Source organism: Nothoprocta perdicaria, unplaced genomic scaffold (genome assembly GCF_003342845.1).
Source record: "Nothoprocta perdicaria isolate Ctin4 unplaced genomic scaffold, notPer1 scaffold_35, whole genome shotgun sequence".
Taxonomy (NCBI): domain Eukaryota; kingdom Metazoa; phylum Chordata; class Aves; order Tinamiformes; family Tinamidae; genus Nothoprocta; species Nothoprocta perdicaria.
Genome location: NW_020455588.1, coordinates 1,643,028 through 1,666,209, shown reverse-complemented (window position 1 = coordinate 1,666,209; position 23,182 = coordinate 1,643,028). Strand labels below are relative to the sequence as shown.

The window sequence follows — 23,182 nt, the reverse complement described above, 5'->3', positions numbered from 1 at the left end:
ATGATCATGTTTTATCTCATGGCTGAGAAACCTCTTTCAAGATCTGCTGAGAGAATATACTGATGTGAATTTTACCTTATGCCTAGGAGTTGTTCTTATTTTCAAATTTTTGAAGCAAATCAAAAATATGAGTGTTAAGCACTACCCACCAAAAGCTTATTGCAATGACGCAGAAATGAAGATGAGATTCTTAAAAATGCATCTTTTCATAAATAACTTGCATTGTCGCCTGCACCCTCTTTTCTTTCTTAGCTACATTTGATGATCAAATAACATTTTTTTAATGATCAGTCAAAATCATGCAAACATAATCTGTTATCAGTTTTCGTAACACTGCTACTCTATATGTGCTGAGTGGAAGTGGGAATTTACTAAGTCTGACTTCAGCCTATGTACCAACCTAAAACCTACCACTTCAGGGTAAGTCTGGCCTAACAGTGCTCTCAACGTTGACAATGGATTTCTAAAAATCCTTAATATAACTTGAAGACTTTCTATGAAATTTGTTTGTCAAATTATGTCAATCCTTAAGGATGAGTGTTTGTGTTTCTCCTCTTCTAGACTGGAATAACTTTTATTCTAAAATCAGCTCATAAAGGCTCTTTGTTGCAGAACCATTACACTTGGGGCTGGAGAGCATGATACATAGAAATAACATCCTACAGGGATAGGAAAAACAAAAGCAGGTGTTTCTTAACTTTTTAAAAATTTCTTTTATTTTTTCTTCTTGTTTTCTTCTTTAAACTATAGTGACCTGTAGGTGGAGAGGTACCTTCTGGTGCTAGTAAGGCCTTGCTCTTGCAGGCTGGGCTTCAGGGACTGCAGTTGTGTCATAAGTTTGTCACGTCTTCCCGAATTTTCTTTTTTTCAAGTTTCAATTTTGTGTTCTGTATTTGTCTGAGCAGTTCCAGAGACTCACGAATGGACCGAAATCCTGGTATAAGAACAAGAAGACTTAATTAAGTAGTGGTTGCTTTCAGTACGTTAAGAGATCCTACTTTTCCTTTGTGAAGGTTTCTGACCATCGTTTAGTTCCCAGCACAACAAATCCAATCTCGTTATTTCATTACTTTATTGGATGCCATAGCTACGCGTGAGCAGTTTGTGTTGTAAGAGCTTTGCTCCGGGAATGCAGCGGGCAGCACCGAACAGGACTGACTGCACAGGGCTGCCAACAACCATTGCGCTCGCCTTCCTTGTGTGGAGTGAGGACAGTACCATGTCCCCCATAGAGCTGAGGGTCCTGATGGCTTTGCAAGTATTTCTTTTGGCAAGTGAAAGCAAGAATTATACTCCTTCCAAGGCAGGTACTGTTTTTTACTCTGTTTATGTACTGGGAGAACTGTTTTTGCACGCTGCTGGGAGAAAGGGACCTCAATGTGCACCAGGGTATGTTTGTAAGAATATAACAAGAGGGAAGTTGCAGGGTTTTTTTTCTAAAATAGACTCAGGGACCATCAGACATCTGTTTGCTGAACCCCAGCAAGATCAACCATTGTCACTGAAGGCTGAGAGAACGTGAATCTTTAGCAGCTGCTAGGTGGCTGTTTCGAGACTGCAACAGCTTTCAAATTACCAAATAATCACTTGACATTTGTCCAGTTTGTCACATAGATGTTAACTTATTAGCAAGCAAACAGCCTAACAGCAGATTGCAGTTAGTTCTTCTTTATGGGTGGGGGGGGAAAAAAAGTGCCTGCATGGTAATGTGACAGCTGATGGCAGGTTTTTTCCTTTTGGAATGACTGTTTAATATGCATCAAGTTGGTTGCTGCTACGGTCTAGATAGCGCTCAGGCAAATTGCTGCGCGGTGCTTAGAGTTTATGAATTCCAAGCAGGTCTCTCCTTTCCAAGGTGCCAGCCTGTGCTGAAGACGAGCAGCTGCTCTTCGGCCCTCCTGCTGCTCTGCACCCGCTGAGCTGCCTCCTTCTCCCTTTTTGTGTCTTGCCTATACTAGAGGATTGCCGTGGGGAAGAGCCTCAGTGTGTGTGAGGTGGAGGGCGAGCAGGACCCCAGTTTGGTGTAAGCAGATCTCCTGGGTCATTAATTTCTGCAGGCAGGAGTTTGAAATTGAGCGCGCTCAGCATCAGAACCTGAAAGATCTTCTGATACTCTTCTTTAAGTGGCATCGCTCCTTGTGGTCTTGTGCTTGCTCAGATGATCTCTGGGATAGGCCAGGTCTCCCTAGTCACGCTCTGCAGAGACCCCCCACTGACATAGGGCATGATTTATCCCAGCCCTTCAAGAGGCTGGTGGGGGTGCAGAGCACCCTGGAGCTGGTGCTGAAGTGCAGAGCCCTTGAGATGCAAGGAGAAGTATTACAGTAGATCGTGTTTGAGTGACACGGGACGGATTAGAGAGGGCGAATCCTCCTTGTGCAAGCAGTGTGCCTCACGCCAGGTGAAAGCCTCTGCAGCTGCTGCTGAAAGCTGAGCTGCCAGCACAAGCTGAGAGCTGGCACATGCAATGGTCAGAGCATGGGCTGCTTCAACATGCCCCTTCCTGTAAGCAATAACTGATGGGTATTGACCAGCGTTATCCAAATTATGTGTTTTTACACTTGGGTTATCTCCGAGCTCTGTATGGTAGCTGTTACTCACCCAGTTGCCTGTCTCCAGATACTGTTGGTTGAGAGTTGGGAGGGAAGAATGAAAATGGAAATGATATAAAACCTGTCAAATAGGAGCTTGGCAGCAGGACCTGTGGTGAAAGGCAGTGCCCCTCGCAGAGAAGGTGAGCGACCCTGCTGATGGAAGAGCTGGCTGATCGTAGAGACTCAAAAAGAGGTTCTGAAACTGCCTTTTAAAGGATCTTACCTTGAGACATTTAGGGAAAAGAGGCAACCTGTGTGGGAAAAGTGTGTTGGCTCTTTGTACTGACAGGCAGGCTGAGCAAGCCATTGTAAAATAGCAGCCCTGTAAACGGGGTTTAGGAGAGAGAAACAGTCATCCTAATATTTCTCTTACATTACTGCAAAGTAACAACAAGCTTGCAGCAACAAGCTACAGTCCTGTGCTAATTTTATTTAAGAAATAAGTCAAATGGAAGATCATCCTCACCTGATCTGTACTCACGTTGCATTTCCTCCAGCTCGTCCCAGACCTGTCTTTCCAAGGTGGCAATCTTTGCCTGCAGGGCTTTCTCATCCTTCTTCATCTGAGCCAACTGCTTTTCATACCTGTGCGGCCTGTCTGCTCTTTCCAGCTTCAGTGACAGACCCAGAAGTTTCTCTTCTAGTCTCTTTTCTGCTGTTTCCTTTAGACAGACAGCATATCAACACATGCATAATAAAACCTTTCATAAAACCACCATTAAACTGCCTTCTGGCAACCACAAATTCAATTGGTCTTGCTTCCTAATGCCCATAAACCCTATTCCCATGTCTTACCATGGGGCTGCTTCCTCAGCCTCGTGGTAAGACCTGGTGACAGTATTGTGACAGGTTTTGCACCCTGACACTGAGAGCACCACATGCAGCAAAGGAGAGAAAGCTTTTAATGCTGCAAAGGCCTTGATGAAAACATAATCATCCTGTGTCAAAAGCTAGCTGCTGCTATGGAATGGAAACTGCCAGATTTCAAAATATGGACTGCAATATGAGAAGGAAATTCCTGTATTTGAACATAATCAGAGTTTGCATAGAAGATCCTTGAAGAAGATCCTCCCCTAACCTTGTCAGTGGCTGGAATCTTAGCAGTGTTCACCGGTCTTGCTGGTTTGATCAGGTTTGTGATTCAGTTTGTGGTTCAGTTTGTGGTTCACTCTGAGAAGTCTTACCAGCCTCTCCTTCAGCGAGTGAAGCAGCTGGTTCCTGTGGTAGGCTTGGTCTTGCTCGGACCTCGACAGCTGCATCTCCGTCCACTTCTGCTGAGCCTGTATTTGAGCTTTGAAGTCATTTTGAGTACTTGTCAATCTGAAATTATTATTATTATTTTATTACTGTCACACTTATTTAGTAATGGGCCTGATGTTTAGTCAGTAGTATGGGGGAGTTTGAGTCACTTGAGTAGATAGTTTAAATTACTTTAAATTGCTTAATCAGCCTAACAAACCCCACGCTCAATTATTTTACTAATCCTTTCTTTAAAAGTTGTGCCTGCATGCCAAGATGAGTCTTCTAGAGTGTGGTCTACTTTGGGAAAATATCTGAGGGCTGAATATAAATTTAAGCGTTCCCGTTTGAATTAACATTATCCAAAACAGAAGAAGAAAGGTTATAGTACCTATTGAAGCATTGCAGGCCATGTAGAAGAGCAGCAAAGCCACTTTTGGTCAGAAAATGAAGATCTTGAAGGACAGAAGAAGTTTCTAAGCACAAGCCAGCAAAGAAAAAGAGAAGGGACAGCCGCCTTTGGAGCAGCAGTGCATGGTCTGGAGAACCGTATGTTTTAGATTCTGTTTTTCTTCTGCCGCAATGTATAATTTACAACGTGAGCCGTGACAAGATGTGAATTTAGGTCCACGTCTGAGTCACAGATTTAAATGTTCACGCTTATGCACATGACCTGACTGTAGGCATTTCGGGGTAAAATTTAATGTAACTACTCTAATTTCTGACATATACTTACATGCCGTCCACAAGCAGTTGAATTTTATTTGGGCTGATTTGCAGGTTTAACTGTTTGGACCTCAGTCAGGATGCAGACCACCAGGAAAACCAGTCAGGATTTTTTTAACCAGGCTTTGTGATGTGTTGTGTTAGCACTTGTGGGTTCATTGGAGGAGGTGGGATGGCCCATGCGGCGCAGCTCAGACGGGGCACTCAAGGTGGGATGCAGCTGCATGTGAGCTGCCAAGGGAGCATGATATCTGTGGGCATCAGGGATTGGTTTTGCAGAGCTGTGTTTTTATTATTTTTGTTATTATGTGAATCTTTCTTCTGCTCCGATCCCAGACACAAATGTTTTCTAGATGAGCCAGGCTCGCCACAGGACTTGCCTCAGCTCTGGAGAGTTAATGAAGGGATGCTCGTGGATATTTAATGAGAGCATCCTCCAGGATTGCAGCTAGAGCCCATCACACATGTAAACCAATCTCTTGACAGCTTAATTAACTCAGCAGTGATGAGTGCAGGTACTGCTACCCCAAGCGACCTGAAAGATAAGCGTCACATTTTCCAAGGAGGCACAGATCCTTTGGAAATTTGTGTGACAGTTTTGTCCTGGGCTTAGTTCATCCAGCTTGCAGGAACAACATCATTTTGGGCTGCAACTCAACTGCTGGGCTGCAGTCAAACTGCTGTGTCCTGGGCAGCATCTTCTCGAAGGCAAACTGGGCTCCAAAGCTGGCCTACGCCAACTGCCTTTTCCCAAGAGGAAGCATCAGCCTGTCCCAGCAAAACAGGTTGAAATTTTTATTTCATCTCTTGCAAAAGAATACATCAATCTGATATGCTTTTAAGGGAGCAATAGCAGAAGAGACGGACATATCTCCCAAAGCGGGTGTTAATTAAATATAATATTAAATGAAATAAAATCTTGACTTTAAGTAAATGAGCCTTTTGGGTTTTGTGTTCAAAGGCACAATGTGAGTATATCTTAAGGTCTGGAAATCCAAATCTTTCTGAGTCTCACAATTTTGGTGCCACTTTCAATAAGATCTAAGCAACTTTTGAGAAAATTCACTGTCACTTCAGTTCAATTCTCCAGTTTCCTTATTTTCCAGATTTATTCTGTTTCTCTTTTTGCCTTATTTTGGTTCTATTTCTTAGTTCTTTCATGGTGTCTTTATATCCATCATATCCCATTTCTTCTGTCTTTCCCGCTTTTCCCTTCTCAGTTTCAGCTATTTTCCTGATTCATCTCTATTCTTTTTCTTGTTCTCTTGATAAGAACCATGTTTTCCACTTCATGCTCATGTATATTATTTTCTCAGATGTTTTAAGATTTAATTAATTGAGTAAAATTTCAATTCAAATAGTTCAACCAGTGTTTTGAGGGAGAGAGTTCTTGCCTCTGCAATATTGTTATTGCAGGATTATGGAGCTTCAGTTTCAAACGTGCTGAAGACACAGCGTGAATGCATAAGGAAAATATGGGAAGACAGCACGAGCACGTAAAGAAAATGTGCTGAACATTAGGCAAGTCACAAATTAGTCCCAATTATGATGGTAAATAGCATCTTTGTGCTTGATGCCCTTCTTTTAAGTGTGGAAAGCTAATTGGTTTCCCACCTTTCTTCTTACAGAGTGGCATTTAGCACCTCTTCGTTTTAACAATTAGTTTTCGAGGCAATAGACTTTCATTATGTATTTTCATTACTTTATAGTACAGATCTTCATTAGCTTTGTCTGTGTGTTTGGAATGGATGTTAATTAACAGGTTTGTTTGGCTGTTTCATAGCAACCCCTTTGTCACACCAAAGCATTCAGGTTGAATTATCATGATGAAAAGCCCTTCATCACCTACTTGAAATCCAGAAGTTGCAATTCGTGATGTTGATCTCCCCGGACTGTCTTTAAATTTAAGCTTTGATCAGAGCTGGAAGTTTTTATCTTCTCTAATAGCTGCATCACCTAAAGGGAGAACACTTCTATGAGTCCAACTAGTAGCACTTAAATATAAGTATGCGATAGGATTGTGAGAGAGGAAAAACAGCTGCATCAAGGTACAGCTACATTCTCACGAGGAATTTCATTCAGCAAACTTATGCTGAGTCACTGAGGCTTTTAGGACTGTGAGACCTACTGAAGGCAGAGTCCTTGTGTGGCCGTGGGCTTTGCAAGGGCGTCGGTGGATGGGCAGCATGTCCCCAATGCCCCCAGCACCATGCAAACCTCCACAAAGGTGGTAAACCCAGGGTGTCAGTCTTGGAAAGCCCTACATTTAAAAAAACAACTATATATATTTATTTTATTATGTTTTTAATTATTTATTTATTGCCTAATCCTCCCTGATTTGGGCCTGTGCAGCCTGGGCTGACTCATTTGCAGAGTTCTTCACAGACATTGATCCTAAAAGACGGTGTAAAGCCAGGATTCAGGATAGGGCCTGCCTATCCTGGAAGGATAAATTAGAGAGGGTGGGAAATCCCAGGGATTTTCTTCAGAGGTTTTTATACCCTACACACATGGAAAACACCTGGGGGAAATATACTCTTATCTATTTGGCATGAATGGCAAAAAGGAGCTACTGAGGACTAGCTCCATGGGAAAATGTTCTACATGGAAAACAGCAATTCTCCTGGCAGTCAGGAAATAGCATTAAGCCTGGGCCACCAAGGGCCTGTTCCTGGTTGCTGCTTTATTCTCTTGCAGCGAGAGATGGTTCCGTTTCAGAAAACTGCTTCTCTGCTCCTTGCTTGAGATGGCACTCAAATAATTTTGCACTCCTCAGCTCAGAAAGTTTGTTCTCCCTCCTGCTTGATGTCTCCCCCGACTTGTTTTTACGTGCTTCTGTGTGCTGCCTGGTGTGATTCTGACACGCACCTCTTCCCTTCTTCCTTAAAAATGAACGTGAAAGTGGAGGGATTTTTTGTGTGTTCAAGGAGACAGATGTCCAAACAGTATCTTCGAATAGAATTGCAGGTAAAATATCTTCAATTAAGGTCTGTCATGAGTAATTCTGCTTTGGATAAGAGGAAGCTTCTCTCAGCAAGGCAAAAAAGAAAAAATAAAGACTGAAACTGTGTCTTGCCTAGCAGAAGATGATGCTAAATTACAGTAATAAGACCTTATTTTTCACAGCAGCAGGTAATAGTAAGGCATAGGAAATTTTGTCTCTTATATCTACTATCAGGCTCAATCCTGTCAGCTGTAAGTGGTGTTTAGCTTGGAGCTGGAGCTGAGAGCTATCCTGTTGCAGGGTTAAAAGCTGAACTTCCCCCACAGCAGGGCTCCTGTGAAATGCTGCTGGTAAAGATCCTGATGCTGCCAGAGACTGCGGGCTCCAAAACTGCCCCCAAACATAGTGCACTTCTCCTGAGGAGCGGCCACCTCTAAGGCATCAGAGGCAGCAGCAGCAGTTCTCATTCCCTGTTGGCACACCCACTCTATGCAGGAAAAGGAAAAATACTTTCATGGAGAAAACCATTTTTAAAGAACTGTTTAAGCTTGACAGTCTCTAGCACTTGAGATACCTAACTCCATACGACTTTTGGCAGTATACTGTTAAGATGGCTCCTTGCCAGCTCCTTAAAAATAAAGTGAAAACAGTGGATTTATGTGGCATTTTCTAATTCCCAAAGTCTGACACCTGAAATTCCCAGATGAAGTTAAAATGTAGAGCACTGCTTCAATTCAGGAGCCTCTTGACTTAGATTGAGGAGCTGTAAAGGATCACTTATGAAAGAAGTATCCCCAGATACCGGAATATTTTTATCTGTTGCTACCTTACACCTATATTTATTTATTATAAACATCCCTTCTGTTTCACAGTGTCACGGAAAACTTGTTTTAATTAATCCGACTCAGACAAATTGCCTAAATACTGTATCCATCATAAATATTGGTCAGCAGCTTTGGAGAGGAAAAAATACATAATCATCGCTCTGAGTTTCTCTACTTGCCTTCTTCTCAAAATCACTAACAGACTTTTCAAGGGCAGCGCGCACGCCGTAAATCTCTTTATCAGTCTTACGGGCCTCATGCCTGATGCTATTGATGTCTCCTGCTAGTTTGGCAATGCTTGCTTCACACCTAGAACCAAAAGGCCAAAAAGAAAAAGAAATCTTCATTATAACAGTTAAAGGGGTTTTGCAGTGCGTGTCCTAGGCAGTAACTTCCTGGGTAACCAAAGCTCCCAAGGCTGCAGAGTAGCAGTGTTTAGAATAGTGGTATAAGTGACAACTTCATATAAATAATGGAATAGGAGTTGAGGAAGACGAACAGCTAAGTTATAAAGTGCCGGGGAAATTACGCATCAGGCTGCTCAGAATAAAGCCAGTGTTGTTGACAGATAGAGGATCTAAAGAGCAATTTTGACAATTTAAATAGATCTGCTTTTTGCTGCCTTCTGATGCCTCCGTGTTGCGCTACACCTACGGAACCCTTCGATCAAGGAAATCAAAAGACGTAATGGCAAAAAATAATAACTCAGGGCTAATGCCAGAACTCTGAGCGAGAGTAGTTTTCAGTTGGAAGGAATAATGATTACAAAGTAAGTCAAACAGGGAAAGGTTGGTGTTTGAGGGAGAGCAGGACGGTTTGCTCAAGAGCTCTCTCGTGCAGGAAGCTTCCCACCTGATTCCTTCCCGTAAAGCGCAGCACAGCCACAAGCACCACTGGAGAGGATGCATGTGGGATAACTGAAACGAGGTTTGGGTTAAGGGAGAAGGTTTATTTTATGACTAGCTGGAGACAAGGATCAGTCTTTTCAAGAGAGATCAGGGAAACAGGCCCCCCCCTCTGGTTAATAAAATCCTCCCTCAGGGCAGCAATTAGAAAACTGTGTAAGGGCAAACGCTGTGAGGAGGGGGAGGATTAGTGGATCTAGAGCAGCGAGAAAGTGTAATTTCAGCTACAAAGGTGAAAAAGTAACTTAAATATTGTTTATGGAGAACACTTAAAAGCGGAGGATTTAAAAGCCTTGCATCACTCATTGATTCAACTGTTTCTATATTACTGCGTAGCCTAAGTGGATAAAGCAGTGGCCCCTAGAGACCTGATATACCTTGCACACCTGGCCCTTACTTACCAGCCCATGTCTGTTAAGTCTCGAGATCTTCTTATATCTCACTTTTCCTATGCATAACATCATTAGTATTGTCCATTCAAATCAGCCACATGTTTATTGCATACACAATTTGATAGACAGATATGATTTCAATTAGATGAATTAAGGTCCATTAATCCTTTGCATGTGTTGTGTCAGAACAGAAGAGAGTGAATCATCTGCTGTAAGAAAGAGCAATGGATCCATGAAGGTTCATCCCATCCAAGATAGTATTGGATTAAGGCAAGGTAACAAATTAGGAGGAAATCTGTCATTGCCAGCTGCCTTTTGGAAAGCTTCTATTTAAAAATATCAATTATATGAGCATGTATATTTGTTTCCAGCCACTCTGGGCTTTAGTGGATATACACAAAGGTATCTTATCCTAAAAACAAAGATCAAAGAAATAGGAAAAAAACAAAATATTGTTCATCGCTCTGATAGTATTCCTTCAGCTTTCAGTGGCTGGCTTCTGAACCAGTGTGCTGGAGGCAGGCGTTTCCAGAGGGAAACCTCAGTGGCAATCCAAAGGAGGAAGTGCTGGCAACTCATGAATCACTTAAAGCTGATTTAGCCATGCTTTAGCCTAGCGACAATTATTCACATCTAACTCACGTTACAATATGACTGTTGAGATGCAACAAGAAAGCCAGCTCTGGCAGAGCAATATCAGTATGTTCTGATGAAACTAGAAAGCATGACATTTTCTTCTTCTCTCTCTCTTTTTTTTTCCTGTAGGACTTTTATTTCTAGAATAGGATGACAGTAATTTCAGTGCCCTCAGGATAATCTTTTATGTGCAATTTCATACGTATATTTTGAGATCTCTTCTCCAGTCCCTCTGTCCCAGTGGGAAAGGCCAATCATCCGTTTCTGCAGTCTCTCATTTGGGTTCAGTCAAAAAAGGAATGGATGAAGCAATAGGAAGGAGGAGCTCATAAAAACTTTTATTCTGGATATCCATGAATCCCCTACCTCTTTTTTTCTTCTGCATTTTTTTTAATGCAAGCAGAAGTGGACCAGTCATCCTTTTGTTTTTACAATTACTCTATTTTCTAGAGCAGACTGTGTTCTAAGCCTACCTAATCATCACACCAGGTATAAAACCCAAAGATATTGCCTTTAGGATGAGGAGAGCATGAGACCTTTCAGCTCCAGAAAGCACAGCTCTAGAAATAGAAGTGAAAATGTATTGTTGCATTTCTGAGCTGCATCATCTGCTCCCCAAGTGACAGGTGAGGGTTAGTGTCCCCATCAGCTCTCTTTGGATGACTCCACTGGCTACAACAGAAATGTCCGGATTTGCCCCGTCTGGGGCCTCGTCTGGCACCATGGGGGCAGCTTTGGGGTGAACTCCTGGCACTGCCAAGATTTCACCAACGACTTTCCGTTTTTCCTGTTTTATAGGCAAATGCCTATAGGCAGTCTGGAAAAACAGAGGGAAAGTGGTGAGACTACACTTCATCCATTGGATCTTATGACTTTTGTTTGCTAAAAGCATATCTCCTTGGAAGTCTGCCACCCTGAATTTGAACACATAGAGAAGCCTACAGGTCCTCCTACTCCTACTTTGTTCCAATTCAATCAGTCACAAGGTTAAAAAAAAAAAAAGTGTATCTTTCCTTGTGCCAAGTTTGAATGTGTTGGCTTAAGACTGTTTTGGATTCTTGGGCCTTTTGTTTAGTAGTTAAGACGGGGGCCTTTGGTACCCCATCTTTTTCCTTCCTCTCTCTCTTTAGTTATACATGGAAATGAAGAATTCTCTGGATTCTTTTATATACATATATGTATATATGTATATATATGCATACATGCACACACTACACACAGATTTATACTTCTCCCAACCAGAAATTATTCTCATCCCACCATCGCATTTGTGACTCTTTACAGTATATCAAGTTTTTCATTTCAGCGGACTCTGTGCTGGAATCGTACATTCGTATCCGTCTCATCCACATTGAATATAGAGCTAAAGCAATCTTCCCGCTTACTGGGAAGTCCTCTGTCTCTCTTGTGCCAAGACTGTATTCCTGGCACTTCTGATACCACATCACTGTAGGAGCTCAAGGAAAGCTTTTCAGCTGCCATAATCCCAAAGCCTTTCAGTGATTTTCAGGGAGCATTCAGTAGTGGAACAAACACTCAATTGGTCTTATAAAATGCATTTTGTTTCAAACATCCCACATAGCCAACGGTCCAGGCTAACCTCTATTACCGTCTTTTCACTTGACTGTTTGTGTTGTCCACAGGTTTCACGGACAGTGATTTATACATGTTTCTGAATTACTCAAAAACTGTGAGAAGCTTTTGAACAGTCTCTGGAGAACCCCACAAGAAATATTTTGGTTCAGGGAGATTTCTTCCTTCATCACTACATTTTCTGATATATCCATTGAGGCGGTCCTAAAACTGTGCACTGCCATGATACAGCATGGCAACATTTTACTTGGTCTTTGTTTTAATCATAATATTTTGTGCTACTAAGTGCCCTACAGAAGTCTATGTGCATTACATACATACAATTGCTTGTACCAATGACACCTTACATTCTCATCAAAGGAAGAAATAAAGCTTCCTTGATAAGACCTACTTTCCAAGAGAGAAAATAACAAACTCTACATCATATTTTACTGAAATGACAGGACAGTTTAAGTAGGAGGAAATAATTGCTTCAGCTAAAAACTATCCAGGCTGTAGAAAAAGAAATTTTCTAAAACGTTAAATTTGAGATAAAGAATGAGAGAGATAGGAAGATAAGCACACTTTTTTTTCACTGGTTCGATAGTTTCATTAACATGGAGAATGGGGTTCTCATTTGCTCTGAGAATAACAAGCACAAATCTGGCTCTAAAATGAGATATAAAACAGGTGCAAAGTACACGCATGCCCGTTCTGAAGCTTCTTTCCACAAATAGCCTAGCAGAAATGGGAATCTTAGCCACTAGGTATTCCTTACCTTGCCACTCTTCCACGTAGGTCTCCAAAACCCTGGATGTATTTACGGTGCAGACTTCGAAGAGCAAAGTTACTTTCTAGTGTGGCATTATCCCTGGTCCTTATCTGCATTTCCAAAACCTGTAAAATCAAGCCCGTTAATCCTGGTTTGGTTTTACACTTTTCCAGTCTTTCATTTCATAAGAGTCCAAAGCACCATGTGAGGTAGTAGTTCTAAAACTTTATTTTTCTTTCTAGAATGAAGTAAATGCTATATTTTTCTTTTAGAAACCTACATCTATGTGAATGATATTCCTACCTTTCCATTAAAAAACATGGTTTATGATGAAAAGTCCATCACTAAAAAATTAGGAAAAGGAAAATCTCAAACCACCTTGCTCTCCTCTGCACACATTTGCAGCACATGCAGACGTTAATGAATAACATCCACTTTTTTTCCCTTTTTTTCCCTCTGCCACATGAGTGTCTCAGGGAGGGAGTCAATAGCTAGGAGTCAATAGCTGCTTTTTGTGGCAGCCACGGGGCATTGCAGCAACGGTGACCTGGGGCAGAGCTGAGCACCGCTGCTGAGCCCGGGGTCCAGGAGAGGCTGCAGACCAGGGGGACATGCAAAGGGTCCCCTCTTGGTGCTCCCTTCCTGCAGTGTGGGCTGCAATGCCACTTGGATCATCCCCATGGATTCCTCAGGCTAAGGAGCTGCTCTAGCTTTTGTCATGTGTGGGGCATAGGTGAGCAGAGAAAAGTTCAAGGCTAAAGTCTGTGGAGTAAAGTTTAATTAAAAGATGTCATATATGGAGTTGCTTCTGAGTAGTTCTGGTCCTCATGCATATTGAGTGCTGGTGTCTGAAACACTGGGCTGTGACCAGGCATTCCTACTTTGGTTCTTTGGTGGAAAACACTATTCTCACAGGGTGGAACGTACTGCACGACCCAAATGCCTCATTTGCAGGGTGTTTGACAATGCAAAAGTGATGCAGTAGATCCACAAAGATGGAAAAGGACAAGTGCTCTCCCACCGGCACGAGCAGCACGAGGCACTCGCTCATTAGGATGGAGAGCAGCAGCCTCCTGTTTATGGAGAGAAAATCGATACTGCAGTTCCTCGGCTGGCTCCCGGGGCTGCCGGCAACGCCACCTTCCCCGCGGCGGGCCAGGGAGATGCACACGCTCCAGAACCTGCCTCCAGCTCAGCAACTCCTCTGTGAGCAGCCCTTTGGCTGGCACGTCTGTAGTTTATAATTGTTACTGGAGAGAGGATGTCGAGCACATTTCTCCTCTGCCCCCAAGTTTTTAATACCCAGGATTTCCAATCCTATAGTAAAGACGTCTTCATTTTTTTTTGTTTGTTTGTTTTCCAGCTGTCACCTTGATGTTTCTGAGCAGTAGCAGCAGCCCAGATAGTTTTGTGGCTCTCTCAGATAGACATATTTCCTCATATCTGCCTCACTCCTGATGGCAGCAGTATGCCACAACCTATCTTAAGGTAGGGTTTTTAAAGAATAGTAGTCCCACTTTTAGAAAGATTTGAACCACGTATGACTCACATTTCCCTTTGGATGATCTAATACTTCACATTATGCCCCTGATTCACCTTGACGAAGTAGCCTTGATTTCCAGCCTCAGGTGAGGCCCTTGTTGCACTTAGTGGGGCATATATATATATATATATATAATATAATACTATATATATATGTATGTATGTATGTGTGTGTGTATATATATATATGTACACATATACAGGAAACCTGGCTGCCTCTTGCTGTGGGGGAGCTAATGATTCAAGTTCTTTGTGCCCCTGAGGAAAAGTGGGATTAGTAGGAATAAGGAGCACCTAGGGAGAATTTAACTGCAGCCAGAAATGAGCTCTGCTGAGGAGCACTTCTGTGGAAAGGTGCAACTTCTGGTTGCATCTTGCCCTTTGAGCTCATGAAGCAGCAGTAACAAGAGGGTCTGTCAGGTGCCTTCTGCAAAGGCATTGGGTTTCTCCAGGACAGGTACTGAGATTGCAGTCCTGCAGTGGTGCCAAAAATACCGTCTGTCCCTGTGACAGCCACTGGTGCTTGGCCCTGCTGTTGAGGTCTCCTGCAGAGCTGAGGCAGCAGAAAAGCTGGAAGTCCCATTGAACTGCTAGTGCAGACAGCTGAGGCTTGTATTGAAGCAGGCTTGGTCCGCAGTATTTTTTGAGGATTTGCGATAGTTTCAGTCCTTGTGTGAACATACTGTTGTCTTGAGTATAAAATTTAAATATAGCTCATGGAAAAACACAAAGGAATTGCTTTTGTTTTGACTTCAGTGCTTGAGAAATGGCAGTGGCTCGGGCACTGTTTTTCCTGTGAAAGTGATTTTAATTGCCATCTCTCAGTAGTGCTATCAGTGCTTCATCCTTAGGTCCTCACAGGCAGAAAACACAAAGTGAATGATCACCTGGGATTAGATTTAACAAAGAGAAATTTCTAAATAAGGAAAAGGATTAGATTCACAGAGCTGACAGCATTGCAGATACTCTTCTGATAATACAAGTCTGTATATGCTTGATCCAGATAGTACAGGGACTTAAAGGATTTCAAACAAATGTGGGGTTTTAGAGGGTTCCTCATCATGGCTGTATCTATATATTGGCTGTATCTATATACATGGCATATACCTACATATCTATATACATGGCTGTATCTATATATATAAAATAAAACCAGTGTAAAATGCTCTGGTTCTCAGATTAATTTCATGTGAGCTGTGATTCCATATCTGTTAAGATAAATATATAGAAGTACATTTTCTTTTCTGAGTACATGGAAAACAAAATGTATTGTGAGTTTAGAGTGGCAAGAATTTAGCACTTCAAAGGGTAAAACAAATCATGACATTTTTTTTCATAGTTTTCTTATTTTAAACCCTATCCAGAAAAACCTCAAAACATTTGTAAATTTGATATCTGTCCCTACAATAACAGCAAATAAAAGAAGTGATTAGTTCTATTTAGCTGGGAAAAGACAAGGTTGTGCATTCTCCAAATAGATTATCTTTTATTTTTTTTCTTTGAAATAAATGATTCAAGAAATGGACTTTCATTCTAGCCTGAATTCAGCTTAATGAAGATTTAGCAATTCTTGTTATGGTGCATACAGAAGTTATTTAAGGTAGTAGAACATCTGTGTCTAGAGAAGAAATAAAACCAAATATGGAGCTTGTAGTTAAGTGGTAAACAAACCTTGTTTCTTATCTTTCTCAGGCTCAACCTCCTGCACTTCAACAAAAGTTAAACAGAATCCAAACCTTGAAAATGTCAGCAAAGAGAATCTGAACCTTTTCATTAAACGGGGCAAACAATTCATTAATCTACTTTATTTTTCCTAATCCTTACTTTCCTATTTTGCTGTGAAACTACACATGCTGCTGTAGGAGTGAAAGCGATGCAATTTCCTCTGTATCTATGGGAAAGCTGGCACACGGAGAAGTGGGAATGGAGGGGATGGATGTGGCAAGGTTGACCTACCTCAACGTCCCGGCAGAGCTGCTTGACCGTGCCCACGATGGCCTGGAAGTGGCTTTGCAGGAGCTGCTGGGCAGCTACGTCCCCTTGCTGCTCCCCTCGGGGCCCTCGGAGGCAGGAGAGCAAGTCATCCTTGATGTGGGCAGCCTGCTCGAGGAGAAGAGCCATGGTCCTTTCCTGCCTGGATAACCGCTCCTCCAGCTGGCGCATCCCATTTCCAGCACGAGGAGGAAGGGCTGTCTCTCTCCTGTGGGGAAAAAGACCAAAAAAACACCGATGTAAAGGCATTCATCATGATCATTTCAATGTCTTTCTATTCAATAGATCTGAAAATTCACCTTGTTTCTTCCTTGATTGTCTGAGAAATGATGTGACTTTATTTTAAAATGGGGAAAACTGTTCTATAATGCGTATCAGGTCAGAGATGCTAGACATGCGCTGTTCTTCCAGGTGTGTTTTCCCCCTATATACGAGCTGTTTTGTAACTACTTTCCCCCTTCTTCTTCCCCATAGTCTCAGAGACGGATGGCTGTGAAGTGTCGCGCGCCTCTCCGCAGGGCAGCCCGACGGTCTCGTTTTGCTGGGACACTCCCCACCAGCCTGGCTGCCCTCTGGGGCCACCCTGACCAGCCCGTGGCTGCAGTGTGTTCAGTGAAGCTGCATATATGGCCCTGCTGGAGGGAGCAAGGAGGCTGTGTGGGTCAGAAACCATCAGGCACAACGTGAGAATTAATTTAGACAGACAGGCACAATCTGGGTTTGAGGGAGATTAGGGTTATGGCTTTTTTATTTTTATTTTTTAACCCAGAGAGATATGTAGACCCCTGGGTTTGCACATTATTCAAGTAAGGTGTGCTTTGTGTCTTAATCTAACCCGAGTGACATATTTTCTATGCTCTTTGTGCCAGAAGAAGCTCCCTTTCATCAAGCAGTTTGCCTCAAGCCTGTAAGTTAATAACCAAACCACCCAGCTTGGGAAAGAAGTCAGACACACTTGCTACAATTTCTGATTGTAGGCTGCTATAAATAAAAGTCCTGATGTAAAAATAACTGTAAGAAGAGAAAGTTTGGCTGCCCTGCTCCATCAATACACAAGATGCAAAGACGACAGTTTAATGGCTGGAGTGTGCCCGAGGACGTTTTGCAACAAATTTTACAGCCCGTATGGGCTGTAATGATGTTCTGCAGCTGCCTCATGTCTCTGCGTACCAAGAGCTGCTTTACATTTGTCTGTGCCACTACAGTTTTAAAATAAACAAAACCTTTGGCAGCTATGAAGTAACAACAAGATTTGAACACTTAATTTCAATCTCTTCTTGACAAAAACTCTAAATATCAGAACGGTCAGCTAAGGCTGTGTGCTCTCTTCTGCTAGTGATATCACAAGTTGCTGGCTGAAAATAAACAGTGTTTGCAATTTTTCCCTGTAATATTTATATGCATCTTGCTTTTTAAAAAAACATTTTGTTTTGTAAGAATATTTAAGAGGAAAACAACTAGTAGTTTTAGAAGGAAAGTTCCTTGAAGATTATCAAGGTGTGGTCTGGGCTCAATGTGGTTATTACTGCTTGATAAATTACCAAGACTTATCTAATTTTTCCATGACTGTGATCATAGCCCTTGATGCATATGGAAGAAGATGCCCTAACTCAACATACTCTAAGGTAATTTTTAAATAAGGTGCACTTGCCTCTTGCATGTATCATGGCTCAGAATGTGCACGTTGGCAGACAAATGTGCCATGGCTCTGCTGGTGTACAGCAACCGACTCTACAGCAGCAATGATTTGGTTTGAGCCTGGGCCCTTAGCCAGAGTGGTTAGAGACTTGAGTCTCCAGAGATCGGCTATTTATCCCCTTCTGCTGCTCTGCCTTCTCATCCCCTGTGCAGCCGTTTGCTTGCTTCCCTCAGACATGGTACCAACGAGATGAGCTGTTTCATCTTAATATTTCTTAATAGTTCTTAATATTCCTTGTTTTCTTATTAATGCTTGTAGCTGCTTGACACAGCTTAGGCTGAAATTTATCCTCTACACTGTAACTGAGTCTAATCCAGTTAGACCCACTTGTTCAAGCTTCTCTTTCCTGAATAACTTCCAACCCTGGATTTCCAGTACATTTTTTTTGGATTCAGCTTCTTGAGTTTGTTATTCTGTCATGGAGTGGGATCTTCTAGACTGTTGCTTGATGCTTCTGAAACTCTTCATGATGCTGCCTTCTTTTTTCTTCCCATCCTCCCGCGCACTTACATCTACTGTTTTACAATGCACTTTGGTAAAACGGCCATTTAACAGCTTTTGGATTAAAGCTCCTCTAAGTGAGTTTGGAGCTGCCTAAAGGAAGAGTACAGCAATTTGGTTTCTTGAATATCTGTCAGCAAGATCTTGTCAATGAGGAGCTTGGGAACAGCCACAGTTTGAGGCACTGGGTAAGGGGAGAGAGAAGGATGAAAAGACGCTGGCTGAAGCTTCTCAGCTCATGAGAAAGTAGAGGATTTCCACAATTAAATCATCCCTGTTAACTTGCATGAGTCAAATGTTAAGATAGCATTATGTCCCCTAATGTTAAAGGACATCCCTCTGTCCAGCAGAGAAGTCTTCCTTTTCAGCTGAATTAGTTTTTTGCCGAGTTAGTAAATTATATGGGCTTCCCAGAGATCCAACGAGTGTCAGAGCTGAGAAGGTAATGAAGAAAGGAAAGGAAGAGAAAGAAAGAAAGAAAACAGAAAAGAAAGAAAAAAAGTTCATGAGAACTTCTTGCTGTCAAGATTGCTGTCTTGAGTCCTTCTTGAAGGGTCTGAGTCTGCAAGATGCCTGCTGCAGTCAGTACCTGAACCCAATGGACTTGCACTTTTCATGTTGCTTACCTTATCCCCCCAGGTGACCCCGTTGGATAGCAAGCCATCTGCTGAGAGCTTCAAGTGCTTCTCTAAATGCAAACGTCTGGGAGCACAGGAGGTGAATACCTTGTGTCATCTCCCATAAATCTCCCCTTCGTAGTTATGAAACTTTGACAATAATCACCCTCTACCAACTGTCAGTTTGTGTCATTCTGAGTGCTCACATGCATAATAAGGGCCATAAAATACCCTGGATCCTTTGTCAGTACCATGAGATTATTTGGACAAAGATTTGGATCCATCATCAAGAGAGATTAACTTCTGCTGCTAACTTTGCTGGCCTTCTCATTTAAAATTAAAATGTTAGCTTTGATTTGCTTGGCTTTGGTAGAACAAATATTAATTTGAGAATTCCAAGCCACTTTGGTTTATTAATGACCTCATTTGAAAGATCTGAGTGCATGTTACAAAATACCCTTCAAGCTACTGCCCTAATCATGTCAATTATCAACATCAATCCTAATTAACTACCAAGTGAAGAAGCCAAGATTTTTTTCAGACCCCAAGGACTTAATGTGCTAAAGGTATTTTACACCAAGGGTTCCCACACACTTCAGGATGTTTTCCTCAGCCAGGGCTATTTCTTGTGGCTCAGTGCCAAGGAAGGTGAGTTACTCTTTTCTTTAACTAAGGCATTAAGAGTCATCATGTCATTGGACTCCAATATCCAGGTATTATTAGCAGATATCCTACTAGAAGACGGAAGTAAAGTGAGAAATATCTCCCCAGATATTGGATAACCCAGTCTTGGATAAGCTTGGCTATATTACATCGCAATTGTAGGTCTTGGGCTACTAAGGATTAGTAGGAGCCACAAGGAACTGGCTGACTGTTTCAGCTCTATATCCAAAGATATCCTGACCCTTGAGTTCTGGTGTCTGTCATGTTTTGATAGAAAAAGTGCCAAAGAAAAGAAGAAAACTGTAAGGGGAGAAACAAGATTAATTGAATCAGAGATCAAATAGCAATATTTTACATCAGTTTAAGACCTGTAAGTTCAAGAATGCATCCTGGTTCTGGAGACTGAGGCTAGAAGGGGCATAAGGGACAGGATGGTAATAGGAAGAAACGAATTAAAAGGCAGGAGAGGGTAATCTGGGTTATACTGCTTTCACTTTAAGCGTGAGAAAAATGAAGGTGCCTTCATGTCATGGCCCAGTGAATGCCCCAGTCTATCTCCTGCCCTTGGCAAGTGTCACTGCAGATGTACAGAGTTATCTGCAATTCCAATACATGATTTATATATTCATAAACATTTTTGGAAATGTCTTTAGTAAAGAGAAAATCAGGGTTTACTACAGGCCACTGGAGACTGTGCTTTGACTTCTTGCACTGAACAAAGTCTCATTAAAATGTTACTTTACAAAAGGTTTCATAAATCTACAGTTCCACATTCCCATTTAATAAAAAATAACCCCATTTCCTTTCCAAATTTCCTAGATCTTTCCCAATCCTGGCATACCTTCTGTTCCCTGCAAGGACCCTGAAACTTCCCATCTCTCCTAGTCACACAGCCTGCAAAATCCCATCCCACCTGCTGCAGCCTCCGCAGCCACGGGACTCATGGCAGGTTAGCTGCAAGCTGCGCTTGTGCATGCTATTGCTAACTGGGCACTGAATAAAACAAGACTAATGACCCCAGCTTTGTGCTGAACAAGTTCTGCCAGTAGCAACACCCATTTCAATCTCTACAGGGCTATTGATTTTCTTGAAGCATCTAGGAAATTCAAATCTTTTAAATTCTTATCCTATATTAGATGGAGCCTTTCCCTTTCCCAGAGCTTTGATTAAAAAAAAAAAAAAAAAAAAAAAAAAAGATAAAAAAGGATCTTTTTGCTCCCAATGTACCAGTATAGCTTCATTGTTTTATCAGTGAGAGTTAACCTTCCCTAAGCACTATGCTGATGGCAGAGCTGTAGTCCTAACTCTGGGAAAATAAGTTAGTGGCCTGCAGGGTTAAATAGATCGGAAGGAAATAGCAAGTAAACTCAGAGGAGAAACATTTATAAATGTAACATCAAGGGCACTTTATCAATTTTCCACTGCTTAACGTTGTTCCCTCACTTTTCTGGGAAAGAATAGTCCAGTGTGATGGCACTTGGTGCCCATGGGTGATCAGTGCGCCCCTTCAGCTCACACGAACCCTGAACGTTCTCAGCAGGTGCAGATCCATCCCCATTTCTCTGCATATCCCGCAGACAGCAGTGAATATATTATTCACTTGAAGAGAATCTGGACTTTTCCTGGTTGAGCTGCTGATGGGGTCTTAGGAAGAACTCATGGGAAATCTCACTTGGAGCAGGGTCCCCGATGACGAGCTCAGCTGCAACACTGGCCCAGGTGGTGGAACTGGCCCAGTGGGGGCTGGAGGAGCCAGGAGGCCTCAGCAGGAGGGCCCTGGAGCTCCGAGAGAAACCTGTGCCGGGGGAGTCGTGCACAGGAGAGCCTCGCACTGCACCGCTGGCAAAGGGAAAGGGAGTCTCGGGATGGGGTAGGGAAGCAAAAACACCCTGTACGTCTGAAAAACTGCTCCAGTCAGGCAGGAGTTGCTGCATGACTGGATTTGCTTGTGTAGATCTATCATAAATCATTTACTCTGGCTTTTTTTTTTTTTTTTTTTTTTTTTTTTTTCCCTGAAATCTATATCCGAGCAGGATTTAAATAAGCAGCTATTGGCTGTTTGCCAGTGACCCTGTGTCCCAAAAGCCTTCACTGGTTAGGAGCAGCATGAGTTGTGCTTCTGATTCAGGTCATGATGCCCTTTGTGCAATGCCGCAGTGATCCCTTCCCTCCCATTAATCCTACAGGGGATTTCTCCATCTCCTCTGAAGAGCAGGGGTAGTACCTGCTGTGTAAAAGCCTTTTTAAAAAAATACTAAGGCTTATTTTAAGAACTACCTGACATTTATAATAAACTTGGCCTCACAGAGTGAAAGGTTGTGGCTTTATTTGACCTCAGGTTTTTAAAAAGCCTTCCAAACCTTGCAGAAACTTAATGATACAAATTATGTACGGTGGCTGTTGCAATGTACTGATCTGAATTCTAAACAAATATCTACCAGCTCAAATAACACCAATATTTCCCACAGTTCAGCATGGGAAAAACTTCTATACCAGAAAACTCAAAGGTGATTGCGCACCATCTAATAACTCGCATTTCCCCGCTAATGGCAGCCACCCATGGCATCCTCTGGGCCTGCACCCAGAGCCGCTCCAGAGCGAGGGAGCCCAGCGAGATGCAAGGCCCCAGTGCTCTGAAACCAGTGACCTCCAAGGGTCACTGATGCTAACAGCCTGAAATGTCATCAAACAAATCAAATGGAAAAACAAGCAAACAAACAGAAAGAGTGTCCAAATTTTAAGAATGGTTGTTACTAGCTTCATCTCCCAGTTAGTCAAATCAGCAGATCGAGTGCTTGAGGCAAGGACTTGAAACTGCTTTTCATAAGCAGAAACCACACACAATGACTTTAAAGGAGGCCAGTCCCCATCTTCTCGAGGAAGGGGCACAGCAGTACCAGTTTACAGTATCAAGGAGAATAATTGCAGGACAGTTTTACACCTTGCATATTTTTCAAGGACCAGGCAAATATTTCTTTGCTGTATAAAAGAGATACAGTAGTAGGCACCATAGCCTGGTTTATGGCAGGGCTCTTATGCACTTTTGGGCACCAGCCTTATCTTGTCAACTAAGGCTTATGTTGGCCTGGCCAACAAAACTCCCTCTTGGTGCAGACACATTGGGCTCAGCTGCGTGCTAGGGCACCTCAATTCAACTAAAGTGGTTGGTTTGGACACAATGTTTAGGAAGGGTAGCAAGCTGAAGCACCAATTCCATGTGTCACTTCGAACAGAAGCCAACTTCATAGGCAGAGGGAGCGTAATTAGGTGGCACAGCTGCCGTGGTGCATAACCGCAGTAGTGGCTCTAGCACAGCCTGCAAGGTCCTGAGAAAACACATTGCTGGACTGCAGACACAGCATTTCAGTCCGAATCACTCGGTTCTTAATAACAATCTTATGTTGTTGTGGTGGGAAGGGCGCCGCGGTAATGGGCTCACCGACACAGCTTCCCTTAGCTCCACATCTTCCTGCGCTGGGGTGGCACGTGCCACCAAGGCACCACATTTCACCATTACGGTGTAATAACGAAGGCTGTCCCCAAAACGAGATTAACTTGGGAATC

The 23,182-nt window shown here is 42.5% G+C and overlaps 1 protein-coding gene across 1 annotated transcript; it reads right to left on the bottom strand.

Annotated features, from left to right (window-relative positions):
- Positions 1–830: 830 nt before the first annotated feature.
- On the bottom strand, positions 831–21,186 carry FAM81B (family with sequence similarity 81 member B). The gene is made up of 8 exons (XM_026044095.1): positions 21,062–21,186; positions 16,103–16,346; positions 12,611–12,729; positions 8,507–8,636; positions 6,409–6,515; positions 3,779–3,914; positions 3,061–3,256; positions 831–934 (listed from the first exon to the last, which is right to left on the bottom strand). The coding sequence occupies exons 1-8, from the start codon at positions 21,184–21,186 to the stop codon at positions 831–833; spliced, it is 1,161 nt and encodes a 386-aa protein (XP_025899880.1).
- Positions 21,187–23,182: the final 1,996 nt, after the last annotated feature.